The 19332-nt window shown below is 39.6% G+C and overlaps 1 protein-coding gene across 3 annotated transcripts in view; it reads right to left on the reverse strand.

Annotated features, from left to right (window-relative positions):
- The window catches only part of frem1b (Fras1 related extracellular matrix 1b), a 63429-nt gene that overhangs the window by 6328 nt on the left and 37769 nt on the right, over positions 1–19332 (reverse strand). For all 3 annotated transcript variants that reach the window (XM_042416069.1, XM_042416068.1, XM_042416070.1), the window contains 8 exons: positions 17014–17278; positions 9861–10287; positions 3811–4012; positions 3571–3715; positions 2848–2977; positions 2682–2754; positions 2253–2402; positions 149–510 (listed from right to left, as the gene is read on the reverse strand). In XM_042416069.1, the coding sequence (XP_042272003.1) occupies positions 149–510; positions 2253–2402; positions 2682–2754; positions 2848–2977; positions 3571–3715; positions 3811–4012; positions 9861–10287; positions 17014–17278 (1754 nt within the window). The remainder of the gene's footprint in view (positions 1–148; positions 511–2252; positions 2403–2681; positions 2755–2847; positions 2978–3570; positions 3716–3810; positions 4013–9860; positions 10288–17013; positions 17279–19332) is intronic.

The following is a 19332-nucleotide window of genomic DNA, read 5'->3' on the forward strand; positions in this document are numbered from 1 at the left end:
AAAAACTAATTATATTTATTACAGACAGAAAAGCTTTTAAAGGCTTTTTGTTAGAAGGAGGATTTATTAGTTTGAACATAAAGTTTGAATTCCTCCTAATATTCACACAACAGTGAAATTGATTTCTAAAACTGGAAGAAACACTTACTTTCGGTCCTGTGGGTCTGACCCTGTGTCCGGTGCTCCCAGCGCTCCCAGTGCTCCCAGTACCTCTCCCTGGCAGCTGCCTGCTGTGGTAGTGGATGTGGCTGTAGCTGGGGGCCGCCTGGTCCTGCGGTTCCCCCTCTCCGTAGTCCAGGTAGGGCCGGCGGTTCGGGACGTCGCCTCGGGGAGGGTGAGGCTGGTTCTCCCACAGCAGCTCCGCCTCGATGTCGGTGACGGGGTCCTCCTCCTCCGGCTGGGGAGGCTCAGGGAGGTGAGGAGGAGGAGGAGGAGGAGGAGGAGGAGGTGGAGGAGGAAGAGGTCGCTTCTCGTCCTCCTCCACCCTCAGGTCGTCTGGGTCGCATCTTCCTGATGGACAACAGAGAGAGCTAAATTTATAAAGAGCAATTCCACAAAAATCACACCATCCTAACCTGAACACATATAACACCTCAGCGCCCTCCTACATCCACAACCCTGATCTAAATAACTTCTGGCTCACAAATATGAAACACCTTAACACCAGAATTTAAAACACAATCAGAACTTGAAGCTTAAACATCAACAAAGATGTGAACACTGAATACTTGTTAAATCTGTGCTCACATGCTGTTTGAACATAGTTTTAAAGCCTCACAAAGAACAGAGGCTGCAAATTAGCTTCAGCTAGATGCCCTGTAGAAATCTGTTGTGTTGTTTATCTGTATGGTCCCTGTTAAACAAACAAAAATATGAATAAACAAACATGACAAACAATATACCTGAGATCAACATTTTGCCAACTAATAAGACGATAAGAATGACAAAAAGTGCAAAAAAGTCTTTAGCTGTTTGTGAGACTGATGCTTGTGTTTAAGTCAGACAAAGAAACAAAGACAGAAGAAGTGGAGCTAATTTATTATAAAGAATTTAAACTGATGGAAAGCCGTCTGAGCTTTATTACTCTGCACTGATTTCATGATAATTTAACACTTTACAAGAATCTGAAGAGAAGTCAGATTTATAAGGGAAGGAAACATGACTTGAAGGTTTATGCTCTCTGGGTTATTAACGCACATTACTCATTTATTTGAAAAACAGCACAAGCTGCAGATCAACGTTCAAATGAACCACATATTTTTTCACATTTTCAAAAAAAAAAAAACGGAAAATTCCAAAATATGTTCATGCTGGAATGAAAACTTTGGGGGATATTTACTGAGGATTTGTGGCCCTTTTTTAATCACTACACAGTCAAATTACATTTCTACTTAACTACTAAAGCGCCACATGACGGTTAAATGGAAGAAAACTGCTGAATAGCGTGTTTGGGGCGGCGGGTCGCCCACTAATCGGATGATCGGCCACATGTTGAAGTGTCCTTGGGCAAGATAATTAACCCCAGACTGATGGGCGGGTTGGGACCTTGCATGCATTCAGCGTATGAATGTGTGCAAATGGGTGAATGTGACTCGTAGTGTAAAAGCACTTTGAGTGTTTGGAAGACTAGAAGTCCTACTAGTACTATACAAGTACAGCCCATTTACCATACAATATGTATTTTAAGGCGTTCCTGTTTAGAGATGAAAAATATGGGCGGAGGAAATGGAAATTCATACAAATATCTGCTGCACCTGATTGATCAGCTCAGACGTTTCAGATAAACAGGTTTAAAATCTGCAGCTCTGTTTTCTCTCCCAGCAGTGACATCAGAATATTTAACTAATATTTCGTCACAGGTAGAGTTCCTCTCTGCAGGAAGAATACACAAAGCTGTCGTCTCTTCAACCAGTAGCAGCAGCAGATCTTATTTAACGGCACATTGTCTTAATTCATTCTTCATAAATACATGTTGACACTCTGATGTTTCTTCCACCAGAGGAAATATCTTTTTATTCTTTAACATCTTCTTTGTTTATTGTTTTAAATAAATATAATTTATGTTGCAGGAACTGTTTCTATGAACATTATTGTTTTTAGTGAAACAAAGCAGATCCAAACATGAGTGACGTCATCATCGTTGATCTGAAGATATTTCCTCTGCATACTGAGTAAATCAATTCTTTCTCCATGTAAACACACCTGGTTGTTGATCGTTATCATTTATAAAGTTATCATCGATCATTTCTCACCTCCTCTGGGGTCGATGATCTCAACGGTAGCGGAGCTTCTCTGTCCCAGGACGGCGTTCTTCGGGTTTTTCAGGGTGACGGTGAAGATCTCGTGGTTTTCCTCCAGACCGTCGTCTATCAGGTAAACGTTCCAGGTTTTCACACTGACTCCTGGAACAAAACATCAGAGCTGCATCACATTCAAACACTGAAAGACAGCTGCTAAATAATAGAATAATATGCTAATCCTGCCATCTGAAGCTCTCTGATTGGTTGTTTCTAACAGCAATGCTTTCTGGGAGTTGTAGTTGACTTTTGTTTTAATGAAGCTGATTATTTTCAGCTCAGGAGAGTTTCATGTCCATGTTGAACTGATCCAACAGAGTCACCTGACACTGTCTATGTTAAATAAAGCAGAGTAGAACAGAATAGAGTCCAGTAGACTCAGACCTGGATCAAACTGGATCAGACTGGCGGTGCTGTGAGTGAAATCTCTGCCGGGTTTAGCCGATCCTTCCTCCACCTGCAGAAGCACGATAATAAAACAGCTTAATAAAGAGCATTTTCTTTATTGGCAGAACTTTTTAAAACTAAATTCTTGGTGTCACAGTCAGACCTGGATGGCAACGTAAGCCGGGTCGATGCTCTTCCCGCTGCGTTGGATCTGGATCTGCAGCGTTCCTGCCGTCTCACAGGTTCTGTAGCAGGTCGCCGACAACTCCACCCGAGACCAGGACAACTCCAGTCTGCAGGAGACACTCGGCTGAATCCTTCATATACTGAACACAACACACTCACACACTGACTCTATTCAATAACGTAGTTCTTACTGTATTATCCAGAGTCAGAGATGTCACTGCTGAATTTTTAGGGACCGAGCCCAAAAGGCAGAGGACTACTGTAAGACAGTTTTTACCTGTAATGCAGGTGTGAAGCTTCTATTCAGCTTCAGCAGTCTGAGTTAGTCATATCAAGTGGATATCTGACACATTTACAGTCTTTTTAGCATCAGATACCCTCTTTGTGTTTCCTCGGACAGTGTTTCCCTGTTGAGCTGCAGGTGGAAGTATAGTAACAAAAAGAGGAACTTTGGCACTAAAAAGACTGTAATGTTGAAAGATATCTACTTGATTTGACTCATTTGAACGCTGAAGCTTCATATTAGCTTCAGATAAACTTTTGAATACATTTTTTTGCACAGAAGGAGGACTGTGGATTTTGTCCCCCATCACTTCCACTGTAAGGTCATTATGAAGGGATCTTCTAATGGTCAGTATGTCCTCTTTAAAATCCATAATGATCCCCAACCATCCCTGATCCTTTGGTTAGATAAACCTACATTTCGGGCAGCATGGTGTTTCCTGCCGGGTCAGTGAGGCGGAACTGGAAGCTGTCTGCCGTCACCTCCATGTCGACCGGGAGGACGAACACCACAGCTCGCTGATCCAAGTCCCGCTGTGTGAAACGACCTTTGATGTAGGCGCCTGGCGGGGGACGAGAGGACAGAGTCTCAATCCAACTAAAGACAACTTTGACCTCCTAACACTGCAACACAACGACTAACAGACAGACAGTCGACCTGTGAGAGCGTTCTCCAGGTAGCCGAAGTGTGGAGGTCTGCCGATGGAGAACTCCAGCTCCTCTGTGGGGCTGTCGGGGTCGGAGGCCTGCAGGTGTTTGGAGGTGATGAAGATGCCGAAGCGCCCACCGCCCAGATCCACCACCGTGCTGGGACTCCGCCTGGTGGTCAGACTGGGAGGTGTCCGGTCCACTCGATCCACCTGAAGGCAACAGGAGACATTTATAAAAACATTTATTACCGTAAGAACAGAGCAGAGGAGCTGTGAGAACCTGGCTCAGAAGTTCTGGTACTTTTTCAGGTATTTTCAGTTTCTGCTAGTTTCTCTTCTACATTTACTTCTTGAACTTATTGGTTACTTTACATTTCTTCCACCTTCATCCTGTCTGGCTGTCAGCCTGCCTGACACACACACAAGCACACTTATATGTACATACACATATAATATATATATACATATAGATATTTATTCATTTATTATAGGTAGGACACATGCACACTGCACTTTACATACACTCATGTTTTATACTCTTCTTGTTGTTTTTGAGGAAGCCTGTCCAGTGTAACAAACAACAAACAAAAAAAAGAAATTAATACAAGCAAATCAAACTTATCTGAACTGGTTTAACTCACAGCTACACAGACATCCTCTCATTTCTACTCTCCTTAAACCAACATCAACAACAACGTCCCCTTAAACAGGCCTTCCAGTCCATTTCAGCAGAACTGTACTGTATTTCTCACAGGTGTGTCCTTTACTTTATACCAACTGGTGTATGACAATGTCACAAAACACATTAGCATAGCACAGCGTAATCCTCATCACAAGCCACAATAAGTAAGAATCACATAAGATACTAAACCACACATTTGATTCAATTCAACATATCCCCCATGCTTGTCTAACCTATTACATCACTGGCGATGTCAGGGAGAGTTTGAAAGCAGGAAGTCATTGAGGTTACTTCCCCTTTGTCTCCTGTGCTGCGTCTCAAATCGCTTCACTTCTGTACTTACACTTAACATTTTGAGTGCATAAATGTGTTCACAATGAGAAGTATGCACTGTGAGAACCCGCATGGTGCACTCAAAACGGTCAAAAAGTTGAGTGTGGGACTATGGACACTTGGCTACGTAGCGGAAGGGGAGGGATTGCTTTTCAAACTGGAAATGGCGGCCGGGTACGTTGTAACTACGGTGAACATCGCCACATTATACAAATGTAAGTTATACATGTGTTTTTTAGCACTAAGCACCACTATACTGTTGTCGGATATAAGCCATCAGTATGTTTTTTGGGTTAATTTAGCAGTCTGTAATGATTTGATAGCACGAATGCTAACGCTAGCTAATGCTAATTGGCGATCGTCATTTCCGGTAAGTGCACAACGGCTGTGTTTGATTTGAGATGACACCACCCTGTCAAAATTCGCGTACTACGTCAGTAAGTACACAGTGTACACAGTGTACTACATGAACGTGAACTAACAGAAGTATTTGAGACACAGCTCTGGAGAGCATGGAAGGTACAACAAAACCTGGGATAGCATGTGACAGCAATGCTACATATATGTTATAGATATGTTAGATAAACAAACACATGACAAGTAAAACAAATACACAGTGTAATGGGGACAAATTAACTCTTTTTATCTGTTATTATTGCTTTTATTATTTTAAATATATATTTTTTTCCTTACTGCATTGTTGAGGAGCTGAAACAGAAGATTTTTACTGTCTTATACTGGTGTAACGAGATGAAACAATGTAGAAACTTGAACTTGAAACTTAATAATACTTAAAATTACACATTGGATTAAACAAAATATTTTCCAGTGACAGGTAAAATAAAATGCTTCAACAACATTCAGGTTATAATCAGAAAAACAGAATAAAAGGAGTAAAAACAATCAGACAGAAATATTAAATCTCCAAAAATAAGATGTATAAAAATAAAAGTATAAAACAGTCAAATGGTCAGAATGTTGAGAATATTTCTGCTTTGCTCTCTGATAATAAACTTTCTCTACATTATGAAATGATGTTGAGTCCAAATTTAGTATCTCTACATTGTCGACTGCCTTGTTTTAGTTCAATAATATAATATATTTTAGAGATATAACTGCCAATTAAACTGAAAATCTTCTTGGTGTAAGTTAAGTCTCAAAAATCTTGACAAAATACAATAAAATGAATTTCTGTTGTGAGTCCAGATTAATCATTTTTTTCTCTTTGGCTCTGACAGACGTGCAGTTCTGTCATCTCACCACCGGATGTCGCTCCTGTCATGTGTAATAATCAGATCAGAGACTCTTATTGATCTGTCCACAGTATGTAACACACACACACACACACACACACACACACACACACACACACACAGACTGTCAAACTGAAACTGATCAGTTATCAGATGTTATTAAAACTGTTCCGATTGATTTTTTTTTTTTTAGTTTAGTTTAATTTCTTTCATTTCCTCTGACTTGTTCATACAGTAGTTAATTAAAATGTTGCTGGATGAAACAATCAGTAAATAATATGACATCAGTCAACAATTATTGTGATAATTAACTAACCAGTGATTTTTTTTTCACAATAGGGTTCTTTAATATAATTGTAAATTTTTGGTTTTGGACAGTTTATTGGACAAAAACAACGTTCATTTAAAGGTTCTGTTTTCTGACGTTATTCTGACTAAAAGATTAATTGATAATCAAATCATTATAAATTTAAAAATATATATATTTACCTCCAAGTTTCTCTTTCTGTGACTGAAACAGTCAGACAGGATACTTTTACTTTTACTTCTATTTAATTTCTTCACAGTGTTTTTCTTGTTGTACTTTATGACACCTGCAGCAGTTGATATGAGAAATATCAGGAATTCATTTTTCTTCTCAAAAGAATCTTTTTAGTGACTTTAAAAAAAAAAAAAAAAAAAAAAAGCAGTTTGACCGTCGGACAGATGAACTGTGGATCCCTCTGCTCCTCAGTGTGAAATATTCATGAAGTCTTTGAACACACACACACACACACACACACACACACACACACACACACACACACACACACACACACACAGGAGGCAAAACACTCACCTACTGTACATGTCATACACATTTACACCCAACACACACACATTTCAGACCTCAGCTACCTGCAGGGATTAAATAGCACATAGAAAAAGTACCTTTGGACAGTCGAGCAGCACAAACCTGGAACGCTAAGAAACATCGCATCTCTGAACCTCTTTCTCCAGATCTATAAAATATTACTGTGGTTATGTCACTGTTTTACTCTTCATCTTCTGTGCTTATGTGCTCTTGTATGTTTTCTTTTTTATATTCCATCAACCTGCCGGGGAACTGCAGATGAAAATTAGCCTGTAATTTTCTAAATCCGGCACATTTACATGATGGACTCATGTTAATTCATGTGCATTGTCCCTTCTTAAATATAATAAACATAAACATAAACATCCGTCCTATCAGAAAACAGCCTCCAGTCCTCTCAGAGGCTCAGGACAGTCGGCCCGGCCAACGTGTTAGCCACCTGGCTGCCTGTGTGTGTGTGTGTGTGTGTGTGTGTGTGTGTGAGCAGGTAGCATGCGATGGGGGGGGCGGGGGGGTCATTCTTGGCTCACCTGCTGCTCTCTGCTTCAAATATTTATCAGTGTACTTCAGTCAGCAGCTTCACCTCTAACATCAACCAGCAGCCTCGACGGGAACAAACATGAGATCTTCTAAATATGCAGATTTCAACTGCTGGATGTCGGTGGACGAGTTCTTCTTCTCTGTGTAACTTCAACTCTTCACTCAGAAAAATCTAACTTAGCTACAGCGGTGGAAAGTCACTAAGAACATTTACTCAAGTACTGTACTAAAGTAGAGTTTTGAGGTACTTGTACTTTACTTGAGTATTTCCATGTGATGCTACTTTATACTTAAATATTGTACTTTCTACTCTACTATATTTATTTGCTTCTGGCCAAAAAATTAAAAACTTCAATGCTTTAAAGGTTGAAAATCGATGCAGCAAAAACATAGATGTCATCTTTTTTTATTCCACACACTACCACTATTCCTACATTACCCACAGTTCATACCACTTTTACACATAGATCACCTGGAAACAGGCTGAGGTGGAGTTCTGCTGCATCGATTTTGATCCCTTTTTAAAAACTGTCAATAATGAGTCTGACGATGTTATAGGAGTGTAACGTTGAATCTCAGTTCTCTTTTAAAGTTTTCCAGTAATTTACTATTACCAGGATTGCTATATTGCTGTCAAATTTGCTTTAAAGCAATAATATGTAATTATTCCACATTAAAATGTCTAAAAACAACTAGACCTATGTTATATATGTTGTTGAGTTGTGTACTTACATTATCCCAAATGTTTACAACAATGTTCAAACCCAGAGAAATCTGTAATTTAATCAAAGTAACGGACCGTTTCATTTGGTCGCCTGTCGATGGCGTCATACCTCCTCTACCAAAGAGTAAACACGCACCAGATGCATACGGCGGCGCTGTGTTTGTCCACTACAATGGCGTCTACCAAAGAGTAACTTACACACATACAAGATAATACATCGGCGTTGTGGTTGTTCCACACAAACTGTTATAAATTGACTTTTATTCAGTTTTAAGACACATTTTCATGATAAATTTAGGTGGTTTTTAACTATATCTTTTAGCAGGAAGAAGGATTTTAGTCATTGGACGTCTGGATCTTAAGTTATCAGAGAAATAAACTGGGCAAACGTTAGCAGCAGCTCGGCTAACAGCCCCTCCAGGAAGTCCGGTGGTCACCAAACATCGTCAGAGAAACATTGATTTTTTAGGTGAAACAGCTTTAATTAGTATTTTAACGATTTTAATCTGCGTGTACGTTTGTTTAACACTGGAGTAATCCTATCCCAGTGAAGCTGGTTATTTAACGACGAAGACAACAACTCCCATGATCCCTTGCTACTTCACACCGTCATCACACTCCATCTTTTGTTATTGTTTTGATTGAGACGCCTAGCGGCTGAAATTACAAATTGTGCGTTTAAGTTATTCCTGCTCCTCAGAGGATGAACCGTTTAGGTTTTAATGACCCTCCGGACAAACTTTACATTTTAGCCCCACAACTTTTTTTTTATTTTCCAATTCATCAAACTGAAGATACTGTTTGTATCAAAAAACAACTAGAAATACTGTCTCACGGTTGTAAGCCTCTGCCGACCAGTCCAGTTGCCGTTTATAGTCTGTCCAGACTCATATAATATTTGTGGTGAAGACTTTAATAGGAATTTAATGAAACAATCACCACAGTTTCAAGGATTAATGTCACCAGTTCAGTATCCGACCAAATGTGAAATATAGTGACAATCTGCTCTTCTGCTCCTGAGTTATGGCGTTAAATAACAGCCAGAAAAGTGTTTTTGCAGAACATTATGATGTCACAGTGAAGATGACCTTTGACCTTTTGGATATTAAAATGTCATCACTTCAACATTTTATCCTATTAGACATTCATGTGCGTATGAATTATTGAGTTATGGCCAAAAATGTGTTTTGTGAGGTCACAGTGACCTTGACCTTTGACCTTTGACCACCAAAATCTAATCAGTTCATCCTTGAGTCCAAGTGGACATTTGTGCCAAATTTGGAGAAATTCCCTCACAGCGTTCCTGAGATATCGCGCTCATATACATATCCAATGAGCCAATTATGTCTTTACCAAAAGTCCATTAAACAATATTCTTTTATATCAAAACATCTAGTTTACAAATATGAGATAAAAGATGACCAGAAATTGTTTTCCGATGACAACTTGTCCAGACAATAAGATTTTTGATCAAGAAATAAATTAAAAGTTGGAGCAGTCTCGTCTTTCCAACACAACAAAATAACATTTTATTGCAAAAATAAGTGATGGTGATAAATATTCTTATTCTAAATATATCTATGTTCTGATTTAGCTGCGTGTAGCTCCACTACTAGTAAGACTAAGACTAAATAAATCACCGCAGCCTTTAGGAAACACTAACAATGGTTCACCTGTATGTTAAAGACAGCCGGCTCTTCTCTCAGCTGTCCGAACTCCAGGTATCCTCTGTTGTTGCCGTCAGTTGGCAGGAAGTAGAACCTGTCGATCTCCGCCAGGCTGCCCAGGTCGTGCCGGTAAGCCAGGTTCAGGTCGTCCACGTCCGTCTGGGTGAACCTCAGCGGCGGCGGCGACGGCAGCGGGACTCCTCTGAGCAGCAGTCTGCCGTAGCGCGGAGGCTGCGTGACGACGTAGCTCAGGTTAGCCACGGCGGTGTCGGGGTCGGTGAGCTGCAGCTGGTCGGCGGTGATGGTCTCTGTGGCGCCGTCCTGCAGCCGGAGGCCGGCGTTACGGTTGAGGGTCGGCGGGATGCGATCGCCGTGTTCGATGGTGAAGTGGAGGATCCCGCTGCGGGACGAGTCGCCGTTGGTGACGACGAAACTGAGAAGACAAAAATACATTTAATCTGTCGTCATAACAGCTGTTTATAAATCCAGAATTAAAGTTTGTATGTGAAGCCTTTGATAATGTCACAAATCTTTTTATTTCCACAAATCAGAATCATAAATTGTAACTCTATTTTAACTCCAGTATTATATAGTTCACACTTTGTTTAGTTAGTAGATTAAATTGTGTGTTTGTGCACATTTATACAGTTTTTAATCTTGCATGAATAACAGCCATATACAGTATATAATCTGTACAGAAATGTAACGAGACTTAGATGATGACATGTTAACCTGGTATAATGTTTACAAGACTCAACATCTTAATTTAGCCTTTTGGTGCTAACACTTGCTAATTAGCACTAAACACAAAGCACAGCTGAGGGGAATGTTATTAGTTTTGCAGCTATTTGGTCATAAACCAAATTAAATTTAGTCCAGATGAGGGCGCTACATGAAATGTCAGAAGATCAAAGTTATTATAATTCAATCCTGAGGGGAACAGGACTGTCTGAATGAAATTTCATAGCAACCAATGCAACAGTTTTGAGGAGAAGTCAGGAAATTCCTCCTCTGACAGATGTTGAGGTATTTCAGACCGACATTGTCTTCCATAGAGCCGTGCCGCTAGCATAGCTAAAAAACAGTTTGTGGTTTTAGGACGTGCTGGAACTATCTTGTCAGTCACAGTGAGGATGCAGGTTTGGTACCACGGAACCTGAACAGAGACTAAAACCTCTTTACTAAAAGCTTGAGATCCAAAATGAGCGAGAAGAGAAGAAAAAATTTCTGTTAATTTTAGGAATGAAGAGCAGGGAGTTTCTTTTCCACTGAGAAATATATAAAAGTCATAAGAGCAACATACGACTCGAGGTGTCGTTTGATTATGAATCATTTAGAATAATTAATCTCATGACTTTCCCTTCAGTAACACTGACAGCAGCGTCAGTCATCAATCACTCACATAAAGGCCTGTTTTCATTTATAGCCTTGGTGAGTATTAGTGTGTGTTCACCAGATCGTCAACACCACACACACACACACACACACACACACACTGTGGTGACAACTGACAGTGCAGTGGACTTGAAAAATGAGGTGTGTGTGTTGTAGATTTTGTCCTCCTCTCAGCCCTCTGCCAACACAATCTGCCTCTCAGCCCTGCAGCTGACAAAATGCCCCGGGCCTCAGCATACCGGCCACCACACACACACACACACACACACACACACACACACACACACACACACACACACACTCACTCACACACACACACACACACACACACACACTCAGAGGCAGGTCCTGGTGTAACATCTGGCTCCAGTGTCGGCCACATTTGCCCAGGGACGGCAGTCTGTGGCCAGCCAGCGTTGTTGTTATTCTCCTAATAATGCCCATTCATCATCTGCTGTCACGGCAACACACACACACACACGTTGCACAGGTGTGTGTGATTCAGATGTGGACACACCTGAGTCACTGTAACAGCCGAGCCTCCGACTCTGTCCCAATACAACACACGTCAATTTATTTTATTGAGCTAGTACTAGGGCTGATATAGCACATTTTCTATAAATTCAATGAACAGATATGGAAAGGCCTGTTTCTTATTACATTTTGAATGAACCTTTGTGCAAATTTTCAATTCACACTTTTCACTTGGTAAAAGAGGTGTTTGAGTTTGATGAGGGGGCCTAATGTCTGCGGCATAATTTGCAAAATACAGTTTTCTGGTCCGTGTCAGACTTTTCATACCCAAACCCACGTCCATATGACAGAAGTTGCCCCTTTCTTAGGTATGAGCTCCTCGTTGGACTCCTGGACAAAACGTCGTCAAATGACGAAAGATATTGCCGTTAAAAGTGTGATTTGCGACACCACGATATAACAAAATGAAACGATATACGTGTTTCTATCGGCAAACGATATATATCGACATATCGCACAGCCCTAGCTAATACCGTAACAAATACTAATCACTAATCAATCTTAACACCATTAATATGTTTTCAGTGTTACATATAAATACATCAGTCCTGCAGGATTTTGCAACAATTTTTTTTGTGCTTCTTGTGGCCGAAATGTTTGATTTTGCGGCGACTTTTCTCAAAACTTGCGATACAGTTTGTGATGTTTTATGTGTGTTTGTGGTAAAATAACTTAAATAATTTTTAAATGTATTTTCTGAATATGAGAACAATGGGCTCAAAGTTATATAAAAACAAAATACTGTACTTGAATCCATTTATAAGCCTTATTATAAATGGATTAATTAAACCTTTATTAAATAAACTTTCAGCTCAACTTAAGCACCAAATATAATCATCAATAATGTCATTAAAATAAATCCACTAACATAAAAATATAGTTTCATGTTTATGTTTGAGGTAGATTACGTCCATCTTTGCTGTCTGAACAACATCAGCTTGTATTCTTCTGACTGACTGAGTCAAACCTCATTTGGGAACATTTGGGAATTGTGTTGCTCGTCTAATGGCGTCATTTTTGTTGGCAGGTGAGATTTGTCCGTCTTCCACCTGAATGCGCCTGAATCTTTGCTGAATGCCGCGATGACGTCAGTTTCCACCACACCAAACGCCACGATCGCTCAAAACCACAAGCGGTCCGTTGAGTTGGCCGTTTCATGTGGAAAAGTTGTGGTAATTTAGCAAAACTGAAAGCACTTCTTGAATTTGCGTGAATTATTGCGCTCACAAAATCACAATTTCCTGGAGGGACTGATAACTGTATTAAAACTCTTTATCAACTCGACTCCTTTCACTCAACTGTATAGATTCAGATGTGGGACGCTTTATGCCTTCGTTAATCTGACGGCAGTTTAACATGTTGGTCTCATGTCTGTTGAGTCAATCTTCCTCAGTGGAACCAGAAACATTTGTGCAACACTTTGAACACGACACTAAACAGATCTAACATCGCTGTAATACATTTATTATCTCAATCTTCATGTCTGATGCACAAATAAAATAACTTTAATAAACTCTGGAACGCCAATGGCCCTTAGCCCCCCCTACTTCCGGCGCCAGTGCCTCTACTTCCTCCTTGAGATGACGCCATGTTTACACATGCCCACAAACAGCCGTCCGTTATGTAACCTTTGTTGCTAAGGTGGTTGCTAAGGTGGTTGCTAGGGTGTTTCCATGCGTTGCTCACTCTCATATTTCAGATCACGTTTTTTTCTACCTTGCCGACAAGCTTATGTCAGTTCGTCACGCATGCCCATAAAAGGCCGTCCATTATGTTGCCCTCATGCTAAGGTGGTTGCTAAGGTGGTTGCTAAGGTTGTTGCTAAGGTTGTTGCTAAGGTGTTTCCATGTGTTGTTCAGCTCCAACATGTACGGATGGATTTGAGAAGTTGACATTTGGAGTAAAGAAGGAGAAAAAGAAGTGAAATCCTGCTACTATAGTTTGTTTACGTAGCCTCCGGAGCCGGAGGAAGCTTCCTGAAAGCTGACCAATCAGAACAGAGTGGGCTCATCAGGAGGCGGGGCCTTAAAGAGACAGGAGCTAAAACAGCCTGTTTCAGACAGAGGCTGAACTGAGGGGCTGCATAAAGGACCAGTAGAAGATAAATGAGTTTTTAACTGGAAATCATGCAAAGATATTCCAGTAGAGCCCCAGAATATGAACATAGAGCTGGAAATGTGCATGAAATGTGTCCTTTAAGACTTAAAAACACTAAAATAAGTTAATATTTCAAGTAAAAATAATTCTTCTTCCTCCTCATCCAACATTTTAACTACTATTTCTTTTAATGTCTGTCTGTAAAGATCATTAATGTAAAACTGCATCACTTTAACAGACAAACAATGTTACATATTCATTACATATATATGTCTGGAAGGCTTTTGTCTTCCTACCTGAACACTCGTCTCTCTGTCCGTCTGCTTTTCTGTCTGTCAGTCTTTCAGTCTTGGCTGTGATCTGACCGTCTTTCAGAGCCAGATAGCCAGCCGGTCGGGGCAACAGAGGTCTGGGTGACAAACCCGGGGTCTGCACACACTCCAGGTCACACACACACCAACACCCCCCCCCCCCCTTAAAAAAAAAACCCTGCCGCCGGCCAAATTGGCTGGAAAAGCAGATAAACATACTGCAGCAGAAAAAGCCTCTCGTCTCCTGACACTGACGTTTTTTTTTTCTCTTCTCGTCTCGGTGCCCAGTTTTCTCTCGTCGGCCAAATGTTGTGTGTGATACTTTTTTGGGGCGCGGTGCTGACAGAAATATCCTCCTCTCACAATATGTAGGCAGATAATTTTGCCATTTATTCTTCTGATGTGTGCATAATTTCATGCTGTGCTGCAAAACAGCTTCACTTAGCTGAGAGGGCCAAAGTCAAAGAGAACAGCTGCTCAACACCAACAGAAACAATCGTCTTACTCTGGTTTATATGTGCAGATTTTGTTAGTAAAGTCTTTTATTACGGGCTTAAAATACTGGGTCAAATTATTACTATTATATTTTTATGAATGTATTTTTAGCCTGTTGTTTGCACCATCCTTTAGTTTTGTATTCTATATTTATTTATTTTGAGTTGTCTTATTTACCAAAAATAGCATCTTGGGCACAATAATGTCTTTCTGGATACATAAACTTTTAAAGGACCTTGTTAAAACTACCACAGACACACTAAAAAGAACCTGAATCACAGATAAAATGGAAAAGAAATGAACAAAAAGTATAAAAGGCATTTAAAACATATTAAAACTGATTAAAACTGATTAAAATCAATCATTGATGGTGTGTCTGCCTCCAGCCTGTAGCTCTGGAATAAAGATTTAACAGGTTTGTTTCTATCCACCAGTTTTTATTTGCATTTTCAATTTGCAAAAAAACAAAATAACAACCTGAGTTCTTCTTGTCTGAGGTGTAAAAATTTAGCACCACCGACTGTTTATCTTTGATGAACCAACTCCAAACATTCACATAACAGTAGAAGTTATAGTTTGCACTACATTTGGATGAAAAATCTGGTTTTTGTTCATATTGTGAGTTTGATGACTGATGATGTTTTAAAACTTTGGGTTTGAGGTCTTTACTTCCTTTTGCAGGATACTTAGATATCGACAGCCAAAGCGCAAAACCTCCTATCTGCAGAATTTCCTGATTGGTGGATTTAACTTTGGATGATGAGAACAAGGAAGGATGCTCATATTCAGTCTGTCTACAAAGATAATCAAGATATCCCTGGATGTGTAGAGAGGCTACAGCACGAATCACTGAACCTTCATCTCCAGCGGACGAGGAAGCAAATACACTGAATTTAAGGAATTCTAGTTTACTACAATGTAGTAACTATTACATTTACTACGTCTTTTTACCTGAAAACAAACTTAACTTTATTTTTAATTTGATTTTAATTATTTACTTAATTTAGAGCATCGTTTTGTAGAACCTCTTCCAACTTGCACCAAGTGCAAAAGCTCCTATCTGCACTTTGCGAGGCATTAATATCTAGTCAGTATTAACACATAATATAATAATATAGTCCAAAAACAGTGTATTATGTGTTGGGTATCCTTAACAAATAGCATTCTGCAAGAAAACAATTTTTTTTTTTAGTTTTCTGAAAAAAAGTGCATTTTTCAGATCGGAGGTTTTGCTCTTCGGCCGTCGATATGCCGTCGTTTGACATGTGAGAAGCACTTGATCTGTATGTCTATAAGTTTTCAACGCACAGTAAATATCTGTATATGAACAGATAAAGAAGTGTCAGGGCTTTTATGGATTTTTACTTCCATTTTGCATCAACATGTTCTGAGTTCCCGTTATGCTTTCTGTTCATCTGAGCCCAGTTTTTCTGCACCATAAAGTCACGTTGTTTCAGCTCCAGCAGCTCCTGTCTGCACTGTAACTATGGATGTACAGACATCTATCACTGAGTTACTGTTGATGCTGAAGAAAACATGTAGACATGATTATGAGGCCACATCAGAAGTTATAAGAAGCGTTTTTGGACATGTTTATGACGTCTATGTGTTCAGCGCGTCTCAGAATTATTAGAATTAAAGACTCTTAGATGAAGAGATGAGGTTTTTTTATGTAAATTGCATTAATCAGGTTCAAAGAGTTAATTGTTTGAAAGCATCTGCTGTCTTTCCTGAAACAGTTCAAACTGTTAATTTGTGAGACGGCCTCAAAAATGCATCACATACAGTGTGTTTCTAAAATAAAACAGATTAAAATGATCAACCTTCTTGTAACCATAAACTGTATAAAAATAATGATTTGTGGACTTCCTGTTTTGAAGCCTCTAGTTTGGCATTTTGACTGTCGCCATCTTGGTTTTTTGGAGCCAGAAGTGATGAGAAGTGACCATATTTGGACGAGAGGATAGAACGTCCAACTATAGCACCTCACTAAGGTCACTACTCACTGCCGTGGTCGTGACTTGATAGCAACAACGTAGCCACGCCCTAAAGCAAACGCTGCTTTATCGTCTATTTTACTCTAAATGGGGCCATAATTTAGAAAATGAACATCACGCTGTATTGAAGAAGACTTGAAACTAGCCATTAAGACCATAAACTCATTAGGAAACTGTTTAATGAGGTAATAAACCAAGTCTCATAGATTTCCAGACAATCAGATTTATTTTTGGAGCCAGTGGAGTCGCCCCCTGCTGGCCGTTAGAGAGAATGCAGGTTCCACATTGGTTTTCACTTTTCTGTTTAATGTAACGTGTCTGATGTCTCACCTGAAGGAGTCGGCCTGGGCGTCGTGGCTGTTGTCGTGCGTGTAACACACTCGGTGCGCGGCTACGTCCAGCTGCGTGAAGGTGATCAGCGGGACGCCGGGCTGCTGGACGGCGTGGACGAGGCCGTGACGAGGCGGGACGGACACCGTGTAGATCAGCTCCTCCGGACGTCCCGCCAAGTCTGACGCCAGCAGGATGTCGGTGTTCAGGACGACGCGCTGCCCCTCCATCAGATGCACTGCCTTGCTCAGCAGCACTATGTCACCTGGAGGGCAAAGGTCAAAGAGGGAGACTTTAGTTGTATCATATGTTTGTTATTAGCAGTTGACATGTTTATATATCTTGTGTTTATTTTATTATTGGCACGTACAGTATGATTATTGGTTATTCTAATTTTCTTCTGTAAGTTTTTCTTCTTTGATAAATATATTATTGAGTTTTATGTTTTTTTATATCTTGTTATTTTTACAACTAAACTAAACTAATCTTTATGGTTTATGGAAGGTTGGAGCAGTTTTTAGCTGCTAACTTACTGTATGTATTAAAGTCATTATTTTTGCTGATTATTCAAAAGAAATGTGGAAATTCATTGACATTTACTGTATTTTGAATGTTAAAAAACTGGTGAACATCAGATTTAAAAAAATCAATAAAACAAAAATTTGGGTAACACTTTGTTTTCCTGGAAATTTTCTGCGTAATTTGCAAGTATTTATGGGTAAATTTTACACAAATAATGCAATGTGGTACAAAGTATATCAGTTTATCTAGTGATGCCCACTAATTATATTTGGATTCATATGTAGTTGTTCATTTGCAAAAAAAATCTTACTAAATTAGACTCTTAACAATTCTTTAACTGGCCGATGTTCACTGTTTTCAGTGTGTAGTTTTGTGTGTCAAACTACATATTAGCTTATTAGGTTGTTTCTTAAAAACTCGAATAAAGAAATGTCCTGAGAAATAAACACAGCAGCTACTTTTAGCTGAAATTACTGAAAAACTTTCCTGGACAGCAAGTGATCCATAAAATAAAGTGTTTCAAAAATTGTGTTTTTAAGAAACAACTTAATGCTAAAATGTAGTTTGACGCATAAAACTACACACAGAAAAGTATTTTTTTTCTGTCCGTCAAAGAATTATTAAGAATCTAATTTATTATTATTATTTATTTGCAAATTAAGAACTGCATATGGACCCAAATATAATGAGCTGTGGCCTACCAACTAAACCAGCTTAACACTTTCTTAATTTTTCTCATAATTTGTAACAAATTGCTCCACTTTTTCAGTAAAATGTCCTTGAAGTTCAAGTATAAAATTAAAGGACCTGTAAAATAAAGCGTTACCAAAATTTGGGTGAACATTCAATTTTAAAAAACTTGTTTGTTCATACTGTAAAGAGACTCTGGATGAAAGAGTCCACTGACTGGCACACGTTTAAGGGGACATTAAGGGGACATATTATAGAAAGCGAGATTTCCATTTATTTTCTGATTATAAAGCAGGTCGCGGTGCTGTTTAAATACTGTCAAGGTATTAAAACGCTCAGTCCACTGACACACAGTTCATGTTCAGAAACTAAACTGTGCCTTTAAACCAGCCATTTGGACCACTGTAAGATTTCAACTGTATGCTCAGCGTCTGCTCCGCCAAACGAGACCCTGCGCCCCCCCCTGAAAGAAACAAAATATGTTTATTTATATTATCTATCTAATTTATGTGCACTCATTTCATTTCAGCTCAGTGTCGCGCTAGTTCCCCTCCTCTGCTCTGCTCTCTGTGTTTCACCGAGGGCGGGGCTTAACCCCTCCACACACACACACACAGAGCGGAGCAGAAGAGAGACAGACACACGGAGGAAATGCTGCACAGTTGTTGGATATCAGGAAACACATTTGTCATTGCACAGCCTTCCAAAGGCAATCACAATTTACTAGTGAGTTTTATCCAGAGTCCTGCTTTTACTAAGCTACAGTAGGTTACAATCCATTACCTGTGATTGGCCTGGGTATGCGTCACTCAAAAAACAGTCAGCCAATCAGAAGAAAGGGGCATTATTTAGACTGAATGAGACAGAGGGGCTGCATTCATGGTTTGTACAGCTGTAACTAGGTGTTTTTTGTCTATAAAAACATGCAAATGTTTGAAAATAGACCACAAAAAGGAGCATAATATGACCTCTTTAAAGTAAAATACAGTAAAGAGACAGCTGATGGGAACAGAACTGATTTAAGTTCAACTTGGCAAACTGACACATCTAAACAGGCCAAAGTGTCTCAGTTGTTTGGAGCATTGTTAGAGGAGGAGGAGGAGGAGG

This window comes from Thunnus maccoyii, chromosome 7, assembly GCF_910596095.1.
Source record: "Thunnus maccoyii chromosome 7, fThuMac1.1, whole genome shotgun sequence".
Lineage (NCBI taxonomy): Eukaryota > Metazoa > Chordata > Actinopteri > Scombriformes > Scombridae > Thunnus > Thunnus maccoyii.